General features: G+C 35.7%; 1 protein-coding gene across 1 annotated transcript in view; it reads right to left on the bottom strand.

Annotated features, from left to right (window-relative positions):
* Nucleotides 1-661: 661 nt before the first annotated feature.
* The window catches only part of LOC149542364 (ecotropic viral integration site protein), a 46639-nt gene continuing 24839 nt past the window's right edge, over nucleotides 662-22461 (bottom strand). Inside the window, exons 2-3 of the mRNA XM_089797330.1 lie at nucleotides 1274-1381; nucleotides 662-1120 (exon numbers count right to left, since the gene is read on the bottom strand). Coding sequence (XP_089653456.1) covers nucleotides 902-1120; nucleotides 1274-1381 — 327 coding nt within the window. The 3' untranslated portion in view covers nucleotides 662-901. The remainder of the gene's footprint in view (nucleotides 1121-1273; nucleotides 1382-22461) is intronic.

The following is a 22461-nucleotide window of genomic DNA, read 5'->3' as shown; positions in this document are numbered from 1 at the left end:
GGATACGACATGATACCATTATAGTGATCCAATAAAAGTACTGCCACATACAGCTACATCCTAAATGTACAGGCAGGGTAATTCCCCAGTGTTGAGCACAGAATATCCAAAAGATCTATATCTGAGAAGTAGTTTACAAGCACTTCTGTGGTCCATAGTTGACTGTTACGATTTAGAAACTTGGTTAAAACTGAAGCCGCTATTAAAGCTCCTTAAGGTTTCCAGATATCTTATATTTTACAAAAGTATTTCCAAATAGAACATTGGTGCTTTAATTGCTTCCGAAACCCTCAAACATGGTAAAATGCTGATAATTTTTTATGCTATGGGGCATACAAGTTATGGTAGACCCGTTGCCAAACTAGTAAACTTTTTTATAACTTACGGTAATGGGAGAAAATTAATATAATGGAGAAAAGAACAGTATATCAGATGAAAACCAATTACCAGAAATAATGTTTTACACAATTTCAGACAATACAATATTTTGCTTCTGATTTATTTATAGGTTTTTCGTGCTGAAATCCTGTTATACCTTCTTCAAATGACCAGAGATCAAAGAATGTTAAAAAAATAATCATCAACCATGTTACCAGTATTAAAACCACAGAATAGGCTGCCATTGTAAGATAAGCTTTTAAATGACACGTCTACAGAAAGATTTTACCAGCCAACCAGGCTAGTACAAAGAAAATTGTGAAATTTATTCTCTACAAAAAATTACAATCTCATTTCTATCCAACAAGATGCACCAATTGTTATTCAGTTTCAATTTCGAAAGACATAAAGCATAGCCACACTGAGTAGGTAAAACCAATTTATGTTTTACATAAATAAAGGCAATACAATTAAAAATAACTCTTACTATTTCAAGAAAGATATTACACATGTGCTTTTGCAGTTAAGACTGCTGCTTAATAATGTCGTGTTCCTCGGCAACAACAGAAGCTGCTAATGCCCTACGTTCATCAGCAGTAGCAGTGATGACAGGCATCCATAAATCTGCAGTTCCGCTTAAAAGGCTCTGTACCTCACGATCTGCTTCAGATGATGATGATAACAATTTATCAAAAGAATCCAATTTAGCTGATATCTTGTCCAATTCTTTTGCTATTTCGACCTACACAAATTCAAAATAGGTATATGGTTACATACTAAATAGAAAAATAATAAAACTTTATAAAAAAATTAAAGTTGTACTAGAAACTGGCTTCTATGGAGGCTCCAATGTACTCTGAAAAATGGATTCGAACTGAGAATAAAAACAGCTTACCTCATCTGGTTGCTTTGATGGTGCTGAAGGCACTTTGGTAGTTTCCAGAACAAGATCCTTAATTTTCGACCTCAGTTCAGTCTCCGGTTGATTACTTTCAGCTTCTACCTGTGCACAACAATCAAATCCAATTCAACAGAATACAACACCATTTGTAAACACTATCTTTCAACATTTATCATATCTACTAATAACATTGCCAGTCATGTTGACAACCAAAATCATGTTCAAAGAACGTTGAGCTGTCCCAATAAAAGCAACATTATATCTCTAAAATTTTGAGAACTTTATATAGTCGCATTCTTATACAGTGCAAAGACAACCAGGTAATGGATTCGTTATTTCAAAGCTTACGATGGACGAGATTGGTTTTGCTCCTCATAAAGGAGATGGGCAGAAAGTTACTAAATCCACTGAGGAAGCCTTAGTTGTTTGTGGAAGGTGAAGAAAAGGACAAAACATGGGGGAAAAGCAGTTATAAATTTTGTTCAAATCTCAGCTTACTGGATAAGCCCAAAGATGGATGTTGTAAATTCAACGAGATGGGTCTTTTCAGAAAAGGTTGCAAGGAAGAAAAAAAATGAAAAAAGAAAAGGTCAAATCTTATAATGATTCTGATTCTAAATCATCTCAAGAGGATGCAGGAGATGCCTTTGTTGCAACGTTGGCTATCAATAAAACAAATTTGCAACTGTGCAGGTTGTAATTAACACTGTAATGGGTGAGATGATTTGAGCAGCAATAGTGCTTACGATGAGGTTAAGAGTTGGTGCTCTCTTCTTTCTTGATGCTAGCACTCACATATAATGCAATAACTCTTCTCTACATGCAATGACGAGATATGTAGAATCTACACAATGACATCAGAACCTACAAAGAAGAGATGCATCGTTTCCACTTCTAATGATCATCATTTTGGGTATTTAAGCACACTCTTACGTCACAAAGATACCACTGAGAAAACAATATTATGGCACTATCATATGGGCCATATTGGTGAGAAATGTATATGGACCTTGATAAATATATATCTTGTAGCAAGGCTGCTTGTTTATTCTCGAGTTTGGTTTTTGTGAAAATTACATGTATCAAAAGAAAATCCATGTATAGTTACTTTAATTCTCATATATCAACACGAATTTTGACTTATTCAATATAATATATTTGGTCTTACATATATTCTTTAACAAAATCCCTATATTATGTTCATTGGTTGATGATTTTTCAAGAGAAACATCAATTTATTTTTGTAGGAGCATATCTGAGGTCTTCAGTCAATTTAGAGAGTTTAAGGCTCTCATGGAGAACTAAACTGATAAAAAGACCCAAGGCATTGAAAACTGAATGGTGGGGAATTCTATTTGACAAAGTTTAACAAATTTTATGTAGATGACAACATAGAAAGGTATAAGAAAACACCATACATCCTCACAGAAAGGAGTTGCAGATATAATGAATATATGTTAATAGAGAAGAGTAAGACTAAAAAGTATGATCAAAGGATCTAGAATGGACCAAGGCAGTTAGTACTACATCACACATGTTACCTGATTAAAGGGTCTCCTACATTAGTGCTTGTTAAGAAATCCCTTGAGAAGGTTTGGACAGTTAATTACTTCAACATCTGTGAGTTTTTAGTTGCAAGGCATATACTCATGTATTATAAATATATCTCATTGGTTATGGGATTGGTGTGTAAGGGTACAATTTTTGGAATCCTCTAACCAAGACAATTCTATCTAGTCGGAGTAGGGTGACAAGACAATTCTGTTTGGTATTTCTATTGATGGCAAGTTATGTGCTGATTGTTTCATTATTGCCAATACTTAATGGCTTCAGTAGATTGCAACGGTGATTGCTTGTTTCCGAGCTGGTATATGTGCCTTATTAAAATATCTTCCAACAGTTTTGTTTTGACTGATTTTTAGAATGCACGTCAGCATGAGGTTGAAGGTCTGTTGGTTTTTAGGCCCGTCCAGCATAGTAAATTGCAAACATCTTTTAGTGTGCTTGATCAATGGATCATTTTGACCGGTAAGTCTTGTTCAATTTGTGAGGCTGGAGACGGACTATCCTCTATACAGTCCATAGTATAGACACACTATTGTGTATCACCATGTAACATTCTTTGTTCAATGAATGAGTAATGAAAGGATTTTCTGAGCGGGCAAATGACTATGATGACCCTGTAATTGCTTCCTCTGAAGGTTTCCAATTTATTTGTGGAAAGGAGAACAGTAGGCACCTCCATGGATTAATTTTTGTGTGTGAAAGCCATATTGGATGCTGCTGGTAATGAGCTAGGCATTTGAATTGTCACTTTGAAAGCTTAAGTCAGACCCAAGGGAGATGGACTCTCCAGTGCGAAAGTTACAACGTGCTGTTGCCGGCTGAATAGACTTCGTGTGATTACTGATTCTGGACAGAACACTACAGTTGCTGACTCTTGATTTGGATTCGAGCACTTGAACTACCTGTGTTGGATTATTTGTGGTGCCATAAGTAAATGCAAATTACCAGAGTTGGTGAAGTTGGCACTTGCAGAGCCGTCTGAGAGTACCAGGAAATATCATTTCAAGTGCAGCATCCATTTTTTAGCTTAACCTTTATTGAAACGTTGAGACATTCGGTTGAGCAGCATGTATTGGTTCGAATGAAGGAGGCAAAAATGTGTTTTTTTGTCTTTGCCTAAAATGCATAACAATATGCTGTAAATTATCAAAACCGTCAAAGAATCACCTTCAGGATGATGTGAATATGACATGCGGGAAGACTACCAGCTTCGTGATCATTTTCAAGCCTTTTTCAGAAAACTGTTCTGAGGTAACCTCCAAAATAAGGTGAATGGAATTAATGATGATTTGTCAGACACGCTAGAGAGTTTCATATATCTAAGTTCAAACCATTTCATTCAGTAATTTAATCCAATCTTGCAGGGATGTATTTGAAATGTCTGCTGAAAATTAGGAGAATTTTTTTGAAGAGCACATACTATCAAGAAGCGATGAGCTGTTAAAACGTGTGATTTCTGTTTAGGGGAATTTGGTCTTTGCATGATATTTTGTGAGGTCGGGATGCAAAATATTGGTGCTGGCTTTTATCAATAGGATATTGAAGCTGTTCAACTGAAGACTATTCTGGAGTTTTGGCAGTAGCAATGCCTTCTTGAAGTAGTCTTCGGGTGTAAAAAGAAATTCTAGTGACTACCAATTGCTGTAGCTTCAGCAATCTTCGTTGTTTGATCAGTGTAATGAAGAAACGAGCTGATTGTTTTCAGTATTATTGAGTTGCAGTTTTATAAAGGTTGATGGCATATGATTGGCTGAATTGGAGCTCTTTGGTAGATAAGTTGAAGCCTTGAGTTGAGTTGGAGCTCAGCTATTGTACTGGGTTGGAACCCATTTCTGATTATTAGTAAACCGTGGTTTTTTACCCAAAAGGGTTTTCCATGTAATAAATCTTTGTGTTGCTGTCTTCATTTTAAGCCTAAGTCGCAAGGTTCACCCAATTTCAGCCATTTGGTTTGAAATTCAGTGAACTTCAGAGTACTGTAAATAAGTCATTGAAGTTCGACTGTTGTTCAGCTAGCTGATGGGCGTAACTTTTTTAATAATACAAATTTGAAAAGAACAATTTCCAGAGTTCCCTTTCACATTTTTTACGGTTTGGCATTTTCCATGGGTTTCAACTTTCTATGCCCCCGTTCTAAATCACGAGCTTGACCCCCTTCCAAAACACGATAAAAATTTATAAGAAAAGCTTTGTTAAACAGTTTTATCTGTAGACGTAAATCACATGCCCTTCATAACCAATTAGCTGCATCATCAAACATATTGCTAAAGCGTAGGCTTCCTCCCGACATGACAAACTCAGTTATCTCTGTAAATGCAATGAATGTATATCAAATGTCTTTTAAGGAAAAGCTCTTAGCTTACTAATCTCTGTCTTAATAATTGCAGAATATGATCAGAGTATAATGATCTAGATATTTCAATTGAATGTGGGTTTGATTCAATATTTATCAATACTGAATCTACAGGTCTGAATTGCAGGACTCCAGATAAGGCAGAATATTTGTTAATATCTATATCTTTTTGCCAAATCGAGTGTAAGTATATATATAAGGAGACATGTCCACACAAGAAGTGTCTCTTCGTAAACAAACCAAACTCTTAATCAGTGTCTAATACATAGTTTTGATTTTAGTCAATCCTCAGCGTGATTATCACCGACCTATATAGGAGATTTCATCAGACTTCAATCTGATTTGATCTATACTTGTGAGCAAATTGTGAGACCATAACTTGATCATATATAAGATAAAATATCAAATGATAGATCTGTATGAGCAGATCGAAGATATACTTGATTTAAGATAACAGATTTGATGAATAATTATTACAATAATAGTTTCTATTATCTCTGTTTAGTATCTAATGGTTATCTATCGTAATGTTTCTGTAAATATTAGAATGTTTCTAATATTTAGTTTTCTGTTTCTAGAATAGAATGTTTCTATTATTTATGATTGTTTCTTAAGGAAACATTGTTCAATCTCTTGTATAAATTGACCTCTCGGTCTCTGTTAATATCAAGCAAATATTTTCCAATTACTTCGTAATAATAATAATATAATGATCAGCATTCAGAAATAAATAATATAAGCAAAGTGTATTGAGGTTATGAGCAGATCAATATTATATCATCCTCTAGTTTATCTGACCAACGCTAATTCTGGGAATATAAAGAATCTTAACCAAGTATAAATATATATCACAATAGGCTCATCTATAGTGAAGATAGATATCACCTCACTCGTGATATATGAGGATACAGTATGCTCAAGAATATCAAGTCACAAGCCTTCTCATATACATCCATGTTATGGTATGTGCACCGACATCACGTCTCATGATGTCTACCACAACAAATCATGGCATATCCATGGATATTACGTCACATAATATCCCCCATGGTTATCTCATAAAGAACATAATGATCTACAACTAATATCAAGTCTCATGATATCTATCAAAATGTTCAAGAGCTACCAACTATCATGACATCTCCATGAATGTCAAGTCACATGATATTCATCATGATATTAAATATTGTAAAGTCATCACCTTACAATGTTAGATACAAGTGTATATTATTTGAAAGATCATCACCCATAGGGCCCATAAAGCCATAGTCACACATGACAATTAAAGATTTTAAATGGAGACACCACGAATTCTCTCACGTGGTGTTGTCATGGCATCACATACATGACATCCACCATGAACCATATCAGAGGGTGGATCCACTATGGCTCAATCCATAGGATGAAAACAATGGCTTTCACATCAAACTTCTTTCACAAAGGAAACAATATAAAAGGATAAAAATAATAGATCACTAATGTTGAAGTTCATTTTCAGCTAAGGCTTCATTCTCCAACATATCAAGCTTGTACCAATAGTACACAGAACTTCTCTCTAGCATGAGGCTTCAGCAAGAATGTCGGTTTTTTGTTCTTCTGTGATAATGTACCTCAACTGAAAGTTAGAGAAACCATCTCGACATGGTCAACTCCCTTTGAATCAATATGATTGGGGATGGAAATCCTTATGTTACTTCCTCTATCATAGAGGCATGTTCTATTCATATAATTCAATCATGGAAAATATCTTGTTCCAAAGGACTCATCCTCTAGCATATGATTTAATAGTTTTAATAATCACAGCATAAACTTTCCATATACAAATGTACTTATCACATTCCATAGTAACATAAGTGAATGTAATAAACGGTGGAATTATCCTCTGATTTGGCTACATCATGCATTCATGCTAATTTGGCTTCCTTCTAATGTTAATGTTTTATAAACAGCAATAAAAGAACATTAAAAAATACAAAACACTCAATACATTTATCCTGGGAAAACCCTTCCATTGGTAGGTAAAAACCCAACCACACAAGCAAAAAATGTCTTTTATTAATCATAAAATATTCAAGACAAGGCTTTCCACTTGATTGATTTACAATATACTAAGCAATCACATAAATAGATTGCATAAGACTCTTCATCTTTCACACAAAGGTCTCTTTAAGTCCCAAAAATAAGACCCTTTCATATTTCTACATATTCAACATTTCACAAATCTATACGCATGCATCTTCACATGACATATGACACATGTCACTTTACATAATATTAACTTATATATAATTACAAATATCCCTTTCAGCTCAAGATGACCATAGCGGTCATAACAAACATATTTCTATCTCATAAAATCAGATATTCAAGATCTCTATCGCAGCTACAAACTTCAACATTCCCTCTTAGCAAGATAGAGATCTTTAGTCAGGCATACACACATAGATGCAACCAAAGATGATAAATTCACATATGTTATCTCACCATAACATAATCCACCATAGATATTTCATAAGAACATAGAATGGAGTCGCACACATGACTTTCACCATGCCTGCTCACAGAGGGTAGAACGAAGATTTTTATCTCAAAACTTCTCCCAAAGAAGGATACATTTCCACCATGCCTACTCGTTGAGGGTGGAACAAGGGCTTTCACCTCAAACTTATCCTAGAGAAGAATGCATATCCACATTTCCTACTTGCAAATGATGGTCCACCATACCTACTCGCAGAGAGTGGAACGAAGGCTTTCACCTCAAACTTCTCCTAGAGAAGAATGCCTTAATAACTGAGATTTTCTCTTAATAGAGATTCCCTCTCAGTAGGGACAACTTTAATCACCATAAAAGGAAGTTGATTCCAATTGCTTTACTATCACACAAGTTTTGCAAAGGGTTGGACATCTCCCTCTATCACGGAACCTCCCTCTAAAGCTGAATTTTCTCTAAACATGATCTTCCTTTTTTTAATGAAGATGTAATGTGCCACCAATTTAGTATCAAGACTGCAACCAATGTCGTTGCTCCCTGCCAATCTAATCATTAGCTTTTGCACAAAGTCAAGTTAGTTCAATCATGACTAACGACACCAAACATTAAAACCTGTTATGTATGGTTGTTCTTTCAACCAATCATCAACATCTTTGCAAAATAAAAAGCCCCTTAAGAAACATAGCCTTCAATTGAATACCTGAGCCTCTAGCTCCATAACGAATGTCACAAATAAGACACACGGTGATGATGAGAAGAAAAAAGATAATACAAAATCTTCATTTCATAGTGTAACTATGCATGCAGAAAATATATACAAGAAATGTTTGGCACTAATCCATCAAAACTTACACAGTGATAGTCAATAGCCTATGCCCCTCAACAACAAGTCAGTCTAAGACTGCAAGCAGTGTTCTGTGTAGTTTGCATTGCCCTACATCCTGCATCAAATATGGAGATCAATTCTCTACTCTAATCCTAATGAATTCATGATCTATATTTAAAATATAGAGGGCTTAAAAAATTGATATAGTAAAACTTATCTAATCAAGTATTGAATCTTGAATCAAAACTCCCTTTAAAGTTGAACTACTCCCTCTGAATCTCATATATGAATATGCATCATCAATTCAACACATAGACTCTCTTTCATGCAAATTCACCAATAATTTAGCTCAGTAGGGTCAAATGAGCATGTGCTGACACCTCTGACATATTTTGACTTCAATTGATGAACCTAGTGATTCTAGCATAAACTGTTCAATATGTGCCGATTACCTTTTCATGAAACAGGCATCAAATAGAATCACAAACAACAAATAACATCACTCCACAAGAAGACTCGAATCAACTTCCAGGATAGGTGCTACCACAACATTAAGCTCTATTTTGAGAGAGAAAATTATTTACACGACTTCCTGAACAAGCTGTCACATAAAGAGTGATCATTTATGACAGTACATATGCAACCCTACCTTAAGTCTTTGTTCATAGAATGCAGTACACATCCAGATGCATGTGAGCAACAAACTAATCGGCTACTCTTTGCTTCAATATCTAATTCCTTAATTAACCGCTACCTCAAAATGGCACAGCTACAGGAGGTGGCTCCACATCTTCAATTTCATCAATGGCTCCATCATCTTCAACTTGTACAGCCTCTACAGTGGAATGCAAATATGAGAATGGTGATTCTAGTGGTTCAGACACTTCAAAAACAAGTATCACAAGTTGTATGTGTGGTGGAGACCACCCAAATAGGCCTTTGAAAATCATCATATTAAAGTCCCCCAAGATACTTGTCCATAAAAAAGGCCTAGTTGGGCCCAACTATCAAATATTTCCAATTGCTATTACTCCAACACTACATGGCCAATCACCAAACCACAAGAGGCAACTGCTCAATCACCACCAATGTAACCCCAGCACTAGGGTACATCAAAACGACAAGACAACAAGACGAGTTTCTATGACACAGGGAAAATGGGCCTCATTTTTGGGACGACGAGGGTATAGCAACAAGGGGAGGACGGGGCAGGGAGGGATGTTGTATAGTATACATATAGAACTTGAAGTTCTAGTTATGAAATAATGTTCCACTAGAACATAACAAATTAAAATACTTGAGTATAACAAAATTGCAACATTAACTACAACCATTGAACATTCAATGTAGTAGCATATTACATATCCAATAGTAACATTCAAAATCAAGATTCAAATAGAAATTCAAGTACCCATCCTAGAGGTGGCATGGTTGTGGATGGCGACAGTGGGGTGGAGACGTCTTGGGGACAAGTACTTCAAGGTTTTGGAGGGAGGTGCAGGTCCCTGTGTTACACTGATCACCACCAGCTTCAAAATCATTCTCCCATCTACTTTGCACAAAGCAATTTCATCTTCTCAAGCTAAAAGACTGAAACTACAAATTTCAACAACCCTCGTATCATCATCAATGTCAAGAGGAGTTGCCCTTCATGACTTATTACAAATAAGTAAATAACATCAAACATTAACCACGATAACAATCTGTGATCACTAATAAAACAACTAAAAGATGACAGACTAAAAATTTACTGAAAATTTGAAGAATCACTAAACACAATACTTGTAGGTCTCTTCCTGAATGTCACACTCAACAAACACTATGCAATCATATATTTTTGCATATTCCTTAATACTCTGCTTGAACATGTAACACGATAATTATTATATGAAAGTGTCCTGAAGCCTTTCAATAACGATACCGATGCAATCACATAAGCACGTGAAAAGCCTCTAAAGAGAATACAAAAACAAAACTCATGCACGAATACACCAATGAAAGGTAACATCCACACTCAAAATAACATAGGAGGATGACCATAATTATGGAAAAATCCTAGCACGATAAAAATTAGAAAGGGATTAGCAGAAGGCGTCCAAACAAATACAAAAATTGGTAGTTTTGCACAATAAGGCAAGAGTTAGACTAGAAAAGCAAAGACCAATCTTCCTCACACCACCAGATATGAAAAAAAAACTGTATATATGCTGCTGCAAAAGAAAAACTTGTTAATTTGATACTCAAAAATTAAAAACGAGAAAATACAAACGCAAAAGCTAGTAAATAGGATTCCCTTTGATAAGAAATTGGACATGATACAATGACCAAAACTTGGGTCGATCGATAACTCCCAAACAAGAGCAGTGCTGTGAAAAGAGAGGTAACACCTGAATGAAATTTGAAGATAAAACAAGAACAATCATAAGTTTTAGCAAAACTTATAATAGTCTCTACCACCCACTATACATGCCTTCTAAAATAACTGAGGACAATGTCTTTTTTTGTTCGAGCATTGAAGTTGGGAACGTTGGCACATTCCTTTGGTACCCGACAACCGTTAGGCTCCCCTGCATAACGCCTCTGACCTGGAATTACTAACTTTATGTTGGCTAGAGAAACCGACATTGAGGGATAAGCCAGCATAGCAACCTAGGCAGATACCAAACTTACACCTGTCTTGAAGATATTGACTCCAATCACTGTTGCAATACAAATCTTTATAACTGCTTTCTCATTTATTGCCTTCATGAAGATATCCGTCTCCCTTACTCCAGCAACACCAACAATACCAATAGCCATGCTCGCAGAAAGACCAAAAAGGCCCTACACCAATCCAGAAGATAGGTCTAGAACACAAGCCATAAAAACTAGCACAATTGATTTCATGACAAGCTCTGTCCTTATGACACCCGTTGATGCAACACCAACACCACTTTTTATGTTTCATATGTAGTACCCATACATAGAAACCTTGGCAATCAAAGCAGGCCTTATAATAAAAAATATTCAAGGAGAGAGACATGGAATATAGCAAATAATGGAGCCCTAGATTTAACATTGTGGGTAAAGATACAGAAAAGATTTAACCTTGATCATTTGTCGGTAGAATGAAATGAAGGATTTTTCAAACAGCTACAAGACAATAAACAATAAGCTTAAACATTCTTTCTATTGTTGTTATCAACCTGGCTCTGATACCATGTTAATGTTTTAGCCCAGAAATAGAGATAAAACAACAATAAAAGAGCATAAATAATATACAAAACACTCAATATATTTATCTTGAAAACCCCTTCCATTGGAAAGAAAAATCCCAGCCACACCAGCAAAAAAATGTCTATTATTGATCATAAAATATTCAAGTACAAGGCTTTCCACTTGATTGATTTACAATATACCTAGCAATCACATAATAGATTGCATAAGACTCTTCATCTTTCACACAAGGTCTCTTTGAGTCCCAAAAATAAGACCCCTTATATTTCCACTTTTTCAACACTTCACATTTCTATACGCATACCTCTTCACATGACATATGACATGTCATTTTACATAATATTATTAATATATAATTACAAATCTCTTTCAGCTGAAGATGACCATAATGGTCATAAAAAAACATATTTCTATCTCATAAACTCAGAGATCAAGATCTCTATCGCAGCTACAAACTTCAACATCTAAAGCTCTTAGTACATTCATCAATCTCCTAACCTCCTCGTCCAAGATTGCTTTTAATGTAATGTAAGAGTCCCTCTGAATGCTTTTCTCCTATTCTTCAAAAATGTTTCAGCCATAAACTTAGTCCCATGACTAGGAGCATATAAGTATCCATGTATCCTTGAACAATAATTTAATCAGATCCTCTCTGCTCCCTCTTAATGGTGTCTCTCTCAATAGGAACAACATTCATACAATATTAGAATTTAATTAGCTAGAATCCAATTTAGCTAATTTCAATACTCCCTCTTAGCTAGAGAGGATTCAAAATATTTAAAATATTCACATCATCACCATGACTGTCTTAGAGAGCGATTTTCAATATCATGGACTCTTTCTATAATACCATCTTGCATACTCACAGAGGATAGATCTACCTTGTATTTCTTGTAGTGGGTGGGAGATACAACTAAATGGATCAATGAAGTAGTCTCCATAATCTCTTAGAATTGACATAAGACTTCTCATCTTCATTGGTTCTTGTAGAAACCTGTCAGATGAAACATGTATTTACTATGTTACAAATATCTTAGATGTTGAGAACTACAGAAGCATTTCTTTTCATACAAGCTAGAAGAACTTGCAGTGTCTTCATTAATACTACCTCCATAGATGTTGCATCTCTTACTACAAGCTGGCATCCAGTTACAGTATCCACAATAGAATGTGTTGCAAGAATAATACGCACAGTACACAGGTTCCCCTGTCTTTAATACAGGGTGTGCAGAATTTCACTGACTTATTGCCTCCTCTGATGTAAAATTTTACCATTAGATCATTTTGAAATTAGCAAGGAGCCCGAAATTGCAATTTTGATTTGTATCATCCCACTCAGACTCCATAAACCAACTGTGCCAATCTATTCTATCATTTTTGAGTACCTGAGAGGAAAGCCAAATTTTCTTGTAGCTCAGCCTCCCCTTTGGTCGCATTGTAAATGAAGAACAAGGTGAATAGACTTAATTTTCCCAAAAACTAAGAACCATGCTATTATCTCTTCACAATTGTTGTCAGAAGAAGATCACTTATAAATGTTGATTTCCGTAAGCTCTCATTTTATTGTGTACAAGGACCCTTTGAACAACCACTTCTGCTCTATTGCATTTGATTTTCACTATAATAGCTACTTTGAATAGGTTGAGCCCTAAATATTGAATTTCAAATGCTTTGAAACCTGGGTCACAAGAGTCAGTCTATCCACTGTCATTGCCTCATGGAACTGTGCATCACATCCAATTCATCATGGCCAATGAATTGAGTATCATTGCATCCCCTCTGATTCTTATGCTTACATGATATCCAACAATCATTGCTACTTGATTCTGACTTTGATGAGAGTGAGCTATGGTTTTTGACCCCACAAGCTTCCCTTTCAATTCTCTCTACTCTCGAATCTGCAGGGTTGGAAGAAATTCCTGGTTCCTCTGAATTAGTGATATTACATTGTGTGAAAGCTCCTGCAGATAATACAAACTTGAGAGTGTGATATAAGCAGCATCAGATCTCACAGGGATATTAAAATACCATCATTGACATCGTATCTGATTCAACGTTACTAAGATATCATTCTTATGAGATCATAGATGATTCAAATGCCACATCACTACTTCCACATCTTGCGTGAATATCTTCAAGAGCATTTCCCATTATAACATCTGGCAGAAACATCCCCCATTATGCTTTGATTAATACCCATGCTTTGTTTCAAAGATTGATGAATACATCTTCACGCTAAATTTATCCATGAGATCATATATCTTTTAAAGAACCTGATTAGCAGTCCATTGCACATCTAACGGCTCGGGCCTATGGAAGAAGTCGGAGATATTCCCCTAGACAATGAACTATCCACTATTCCAATATTAGTGCACAACAAAGCACTGATCCTCCAAATTACAGAACACTGATAGAACTACACTTGGTGATTCGATGTGGGATGAAACACAATAGTGTCTGTGGTGAATTCATTGGAGCCATAATGGTCATCTTCAGTTTCACTGGATCACACCTGTGCCTCTGCAGCGCCACGGAATCTTCTTTGTTTTCTACAACGAGGTTTTACAGGCAGGGCAGATTGTGAACACACAGTCATGCATCTTTGCATAAGGGCGACTGTGTCTCACAAAATTGTCGAGCTCCATGCAGAAGATTTTGTCACAGGTGCCACAGCAAAAAGGCAGGAGATTGAATTGACGACATATCTCTTTTATTTTATTTTTTAAAGCGTCCCTTATCCCATTGCACCCTCTAATTTAAGGAAATATCTTGATTCACTAGATATCATATCCTTTTGCTGAGATCTTCATTTGATACTTCTATTTCGATGGAGTAGCAGATCTGATGAGAGAATAATGAGAACAACAAAGTACATTATTTTAATATTTTGGTTTTCTATTGTGATCTATGTGGCCAATGAACCTACATTCAGTACTGATTATAAAAATTGTATTTAGAATTTTAGATACTGCAATTCTTTCGAGCAATGTTCTTCTTGGTCAAATTAAGAATTGAAGATGATGCTTCAATCCACATCAAATTCACATTGTTTGTATCCCCAACATTTGCCCCATGCGTAGCACTAGAATTAAACATCATCTGCATAGGCATGCTGCATGACATTCCTCATATTATGCTTGTTTCTTTCATCCCCAGGATGCTTCGTACTGTGTCCATCAGCAAGGTATTTTTTGACACCAAAAATTACGTCACAGGTCAATAGCTTCAGCCTGCAAGCTGGTTGCATCACAATTTTGAGAACTCTCACTGAGCACTGCATTCCAGTAGGTATCACTTTGAATATATAGAATCACTCGACTCAGCTCTTTCTCTAGTCCGCAATCTTGGCAATCTGATAAATTTATAAACCATGGCTCTGATACCATGTAAATGCAATGAATTTATATCAAATGGCTTTTAAGGAAGAGCTCTGAGATTACTAATCTCTGTCTTAATGATGCAGAATATGATCAGAGTATAATGATCTAGATATATTTCATTTGAATGTGAGTTTGATCCAATATTTATAAATACTGAATCTACAGGTCTGATTTGCAGCACTCCAGATAAGGCAGAATATATGAGAGCACATTGACTGATCATAACCCGATCATATATAAGAATATCAAATATCAAATGTTAGATCTGTATGAGCAGATCGAACAAAAACTTGGAGTAAGATAACAGACTTGATGAATAAGAATATAATAATCAGCATTCTGAAATAAATAATTTAAGCAAAGTTTATGAAGTTTTGAGCAGATCAATATTATATTATCCTCTAATTTATCTAACCAACAGTCATTCTTAAGTTTCAAAATTTTATCTTATTAAAATTATATTGTATGTGCTCAGATTTTTTTATTATTGCATATATATAGTCTGAATTTAGTTTTAATGGTAATTTTGTTTATTAATATATGTACATACATATGTCAGGTATATGATATTATTATTTATATAATGTTTTAGACTTAATGTACATATTCATAATTTTGTATGTATTTTTTATGGATGAACCTGCATCTATTCAGTAATATTAAAATATTTTAATAGTTTTATGCATAGTTCATAATCTCATTCTTTGCCACTTATCTGCAAGGCAAAAAATAAATTTCTCGGCAAATATCAGAGAGAAATCAGCAACTTCTCAAGAAAATGCCAGGAATTTTAAAAATGACTTAAATTTAATTTAAAATGTAATTTTTTACAAAATTCAATAATTAGATGCATGTAATGAGTCAGCAAATGAGTAGACAAGCCAAACAAGCTGATATATATATATATATATATATATATATATATATATATATATATATATATATATATATATAGGTAACAAAATTGCATCCTAATGTGGAATGGCGATGTAGTCACCCTTCTCCACTCTCCAAAATGCCAAACGCTGCAAATGATTTATGGTTTTACTTCTTTTTGGGTGTCCCAGTTTTACTAGAAAAGCCTGTGAGAAGTTCTTTCTTTATCGCAAGAAGTTGCCCAGGAGTGGTGAATTTATTGCTGAGAAGTTTCAAACTTCTTTTCTCAGAATCTCACATAAAAAACAGGCAACATTATGACTACCCACTGCCTCTATGGAATCTATGATAATCGGTGCATTAAACTTTGCATCTTTTAGTGATCCCTCATAATCAACCACCTTCAAAAACATTGCCCCTTTGTGGGATATGGCAATAACATTGATCAAGGGACGGTTTTCACACTCTTTCCATCCATCAACGACAATACACACCATGTTTGAACCCAAGAATCCCTTATTTGTTTTAGCTAGACCTCTACATTTTTTCTCATTATCCAATAAGGTGGAGTGCACCTTTTCATATATAAGGCCTTAACAACTACAAGGTACATTATTTATTGCTTCCACCATCTCCCTCCAATAAGGTGATGTGACTAAATTGAATCTGTCCAATTTTTTCATCAATAACATCTCTCAACTCATTTTGGAATGCCTTATCAAATGGACCTCTCTTGCAAGTGGTGATTTGTGGTTCTTCTAGATCATCATCCTCCCTAGAAGGCATAGGCAACAAGGGATGTATAGAGGCTTGTTGAGTGGGTGGTGTCATTGTTTTTTGTTTCCCAAAATAAGCACCTTGTTTCCCTTTTGTTATTAATTTGTCAACATTTTCTTGCTCTTTTAAGATTGCTGCTATTTGCACAGGTGGAAACCCCTTCTTATCTGGCCCCTCGCCAATCATAATCCCTCTATCCCCAAGGCCTGAAAAATGAAGTTTGACTCAGAAGTAGGAGCTTCTATATTGTACATTGCAAAAATTACATCTCCAAATAAACCACCTCCAAACATTAAGAAATTCTTGTCGTGTGCTTTCATAAAGGAGACCCTTTATCAATTTTAAATTGTTGGGATCCCTCCCCACCCACTTTGTTTTGACTACTCCTTGTTGCAATCTATAACAAAATGGAAAGAAAAATACTACAAACTTCTACAAAAACTTGGAAAAAATTCGAAACGTTTCAAAAACTTGTAACCTATGAAAAAACTAAAGAATATGGTTGAAATGCATACTGTAATGTCCCCATTTTTCGCGAGCTTCTGCGGTTGATTGAGCCAATTCATTATAGTTCCTGATCATTGTTGCAATCTATAACAAAAAAGAGAAAAAAACCATACTTCAAGACTTCTACAAAAACTTGGAAAAAAATTCGAACTTTTCAAAAAATTTGAAACCTATGAAAAAAGCATAGTAACATGAGGACGCGCCCCCCACCACCCCTTTTTGTCTTGCACACTAGATACGAGGACGGATCAGAGACTTGGGGACCCCATTCCCCCATCCCCAATGGTGCCACTAGATTCCGCCACCTTTGCTGAGGATAGGGGGACATCCTGGTGTCAACTATTAGCTGATTTGACTATTTATGTTCAATGTGTTGAAGATGATAGCTGCAATAGAGATCTTTATCTTTGGAAATATGAATGTTATTACCGTTATTGTTATGCTCAACTGAAAAGGACACTTATGTTTAAATTATAATATTGAATTTAATGACATGTGTCATTCACATGCATTGAGGCATGAATATTCGAAAAGTTATTATTAATTATAGGAGTTATGGGAATCTCAAGAGACCTTTCGGTTATCATGTGAAGAGTCTCTCCTATTGTTATATATTTGCATCATGCAAAGGATATTGTATACTTGAACATTTTCATTATCAATAAAGATATTTTTTTTGTGTGGCTGGGTTTTTCCCTTCATTCTCAAAGGGTTTTCCCAGGATATTTCTGGTGTTCTTCCTTTCAGTTTTGTCTCTTTCTTATTTGCTGGTTATTTTATGGATTTATGGGCTCTAATTTTAACACAATGTTCTATTTTCCAATTCAATGCAATGTTCAAATATTTACTATTTTACATCTTTATATCTTATATTGCAATACATCTTTTCATAACTAGCATTTTAAGTACCATATATATAGTATATACAATCCCACCGGTCCCTCACTGCAATCCTCCCATCGTCCCCCTGTTGTCCCCAAATTAAGGCCCCTCTGTCCCCCCGTCCCGAAAACTTGTCCCCTCGACCCCAGGGTGGTGTAACTACGGAAAAAACTAAAGAATATGATTGAAATGCATACTATAATGTCCCGATTTATTACGAGCTTTTGCAGTTAATTGAGTCAGTTCTTTATAGTGACCCTCGTGAGCTGACGAGGAGATTTGGTAGGGCAGATGGTGGTCCTGGTAGTTGGTCATCGCCTATAGAGGATTGGGCTAACAATGTCATGGGCTCCTATTTATTAATTAATTAACGAAGTTAACATTATTATATGGCACTTTATTATATTTAAATATTATAAAATGATGTTGTGTTGAGGAAGCTCTTAAGCGGAGTTGCATTTGGGAAATTTGTGCCATTGAAGGGTTATAAATATGAGCCCATTTGATAAGAAAAGCATCCGATTATCTGATTATTTATTTTCTTTTGTTGTCTTTGTGAGAATTTTTTAGTCTGAAGATTTATGCCCTTGCTGAGGTATAAGGGTTTGAAGCTGAGAGGTATTTTGGCATCCCTATTGAGGTAGAGTGGTTTAATTCTGAATTTGGCTGAATCTCTTACTATATTTATAATTTTTATTGCTCAGGGGAATTTGAATTCAACTGAATTATCTATTATTTTTCTGAGGGTTTGAAATTGGGAGTCTGGGGTTTGAATTGAATTTGTGTTCTCAATAAATTTGCTGAGGGATTACAATTGGAGAAAGCTTCTCATTTGTGACTACTCTAAATAAGGAGTGGAATTGTGCAAAGAATTGTGCTGAAACTGAGATTCATTTGTGAGAAAGAGATTGAATGTGTCTGCTGTTGACGTGACCTGTGAGTCCTGGTAAAGGGTCAACCTGCATTTTAGTGTGGCTGCCGTCTCATTAAGAGGCAGCGCTTTATGTTTTTCAGGGCTGCGTCTGTTGTTGGAGGCCTGCTTATAACTTATGGAGGCCTGCGTACAAATTATAAGGGGCTGCAAACTCATTCAGAGGACCTGTGATCAGGTTTTTGAATCCCGGGCTCAAGTTTGGTGGTCTGTGTTAGCGTTTGGAAGCCACAAGGACTGCCATTGGCAAATGCACAGAGCACTGAAGGCTGCTAGAAGGCTGATTTTGGACAGTTTGGGTTCAGTCAATGCCCTGTCTTTGCTGCAAAACAAATGAGGAAATTATCAGATTCTCTTTACATTTGTGAAAGCTTTATAATTGTGCAACATAGTGTTCCTTAAATAAATTGCATAATGTACCGAGTTTTCTAATTGCAGAGTAAAACCAGATTCATAGATATTATTGGAGGAATATTTAATTATATCTCTGTGAGGAAATTCATTAAATCTTTTGCTAAGTCGGAATTGAAAATGGGATTTGTTCATTTGAATTGATTGTTACTTGCCAATCATTCAGTTTGACTATAATTGATGAGTGGTAACTTATTATCGTTTTGAGAAGAAACTTAAGCTTACATTCCCATAACTAAATTTGAAGTCAACATACACTACAAAATTCACATATATTATGTCTTGCTAGTGTAGGTCAATTTGGGGTCTTTACACATACCAACACTCAAATCTGCCTTCAGGAAGGTATTTGTCACTCCAAGATCGATCTTTTTCAAATACAATCGCCTCACGTCAAACTTACAAGACGGAGAGAGAAAAATGAGAGAGCAAATGCATGATGAAATGTGTTTGCGAAGTCCAAATAAGGATTATCTTAGGCTTATAACAAAAAAACAATAAAAAATAATAATTTTCCAAGTTTTGGCCCCACTTTTCATGTTCTTCCCTGTGGATTTGTGTCGCATTCCACCGAGTCTGCAGGGATCCTCGACCAGCCCAGCCTGGACCTGTAGAAGGTCCGGATTTGACCTTGTGGGTCTGCTCGGATTCGTGGCTAATGTATCCAGACAAACTCACAAGGTTAAATCTAGACCTTGTGCAGACCCAAGACATACAAATTCACAAATTCGAAAGTGATTCAAACCAAAAGCCGATTTGCAGGTCAAACACACGAATCCGGTAACGACGATATATATATAAACATGCAATATAAATGTATGCTTTTGGCAATATCATACACCTACAAATAGTCCACTGTATTAGGAAGGAAAAGAAGTGAACAGTGAGGCCTCACTTGGTACACCACCTCATAAGATCAGTTAAGCATTGCACAAGGCCAAGGGGGACAAAGATTCCACTCTTGGGCATAAGGTCAAGGGCAGCCTATTGCAATCTTCCATCCTACCTATGTGGGTTAGTTATTAAGGGAGCTAAGAAAAGGATCCTCAATCATAAGAGGAGAGAAGGATAGCATAATGAAGGAGAAGAGTGTATAGGATTCGCTAGGTACACCACCTCATGATTGTGTTAATGACCACTAAAGGCCACGGGGGATGGAATTTCCACTCCTGGGTCCAAGGCCAAGGATAATTAGATCACCACATCATGTCCTTACTATTTCAACGACATGACCAATCATAAAAGGAAAGAAGGATAACACAATAAAGGGGAAGAATTTACAGGCTACACTACATATGCCACCTCATGTTACAACCACATGAGGCCAAGGGGGCATGATCCCACTCTTGGGCCTAAAGTCGAGGGTAATTAGGGCACCTCATTGTGTCTTCCCTATCTCAACCCTAATCATGGTTGAGCGCATGAGAATAAATGATGTGTTGAATAATTGCTTGAAAATAAATGATAAACAGCAATAAAGAAAACATAACAAAAACAACATACACCAGAAGTTACCTTGAGAAAACCCTTCCAAAATCAAGGGAAAAACCCAGACACACAACAAAATATCATTTTATTGATAATAAAATGTTCAAGTGTACAATAATTTTCGTTTGATGTGATATATATAACAAATAGAGACACATTTTACGTTACAACTGAAGGTCTCTTGAATTTCCCAAAACATGACTTCATTTTTCAAATACACAACTCTTTGTATTTTCATGTGCATCTCATATGACACATCTTAATATTTAATATCACAATTATTATCATAAATGTCCTCTTCAGTTGAAGGTGGTCATAACGATAATAACACCCATATCTCTAGGGATAAAGATCCCTATTGCAGCTACAATCTTCAACACTCCCTCTTAGTGAAAGAGAGATCTTTAGCTAAGCAGTCACACCAAGATGCAACCAAAAATGTCAATGATAAACTCTAATCACATAGCTTCTCGTAAAAAAGCATAATTCATGGAATCACTCAACATGAAAAAAGATGCAAGAATCACAACCAACTTTCATCACAAACTCTCTCAACGTAATGTTGTCATGGAATATCTCAACATGACAAGCTTGCAAGGTTCTCACATCACAAACTCTCTCAACGTAATCTTGTCATAGAATCTCTCAACATGACAAGCTTGCAAGGCTCACAACCAGCTTTCATCACAGACTCTCTCAACATGATGTTGTCGTGGAATCTCTCAAGATGACAATCCTGCAAGGCTCTTACATCACGGACTCTCTCTATGTGATGTTGTCATGGAATCTCTCAACATAACAAGCCTGCAAGAATCACAGCTAGCTGACATCACGAACCCTCTCAAGATGATGTTGTCGTGGACTCTCTCAACATGACATCCAACTCCTATCATGAAATCTAAGTTGTCGATTCGAGTTCGGGGACGAGTTCGAATTCGGAGTTCGGGTTCATGGGTTCGGGCAAATTTTTTTCCCCATTTGGGTTCATAGGTGGGTTCATGAGTATCTATACATATATATATATATATATATAGACACACACAGAAGAGAAACATGCATAGTTGCAAAACAAAGTCATTTCACAATATGAACTATTGTTGCTTGATCATTGATCAATGCCAAATGCCAAAGGGTTTCAAGTCCCTTCAAAACTTGTTTTTACCTAAATCTAAAAACATTAAATACTCGCTCATTAATCTATCTTCATGATTGTAAAGAAAATTATACATTGAATTACTAAATTGCAAAATGAAATTGCAAAACATAGACTAGTTCATCAAATAATACATTGAATTACTAAATTGCAAAACAAAGACTAGCTCATCAAATAATAATGTTTGAAACATGATGATAGATGACAAATGTTTAGTAGTTTATCAATAATCATAGTATCAAATGCCCTTCAAGGGTCAAATGGATCATCATAAAATGAGGTATCAATGGCTTCATCCCCAACTGCAACTATATCTAGATCTTCA

The sequence above is a fragment of the Cupressus sempervirens genome, chromosome 8 (assembly GCF_028749045.1).
Source record: "Cupressus sempervirens isolate cs-2001-9-10 chromosome 8, ASM2874904v1, whole genome shotgun sequence".
Classification (NCBI taxonomy): domain Eukaryota; kingdom Viridiplantae; phylum Streptophyta; class Pinopsida; order Cupressales; family Cupressaceae; genus Cupressus; species Cupressus sempervirens.
Note: the sequence above shows the minus strand (reverse complement) of the source record. Positions and strands in the feature narration are given on the sequence as shown.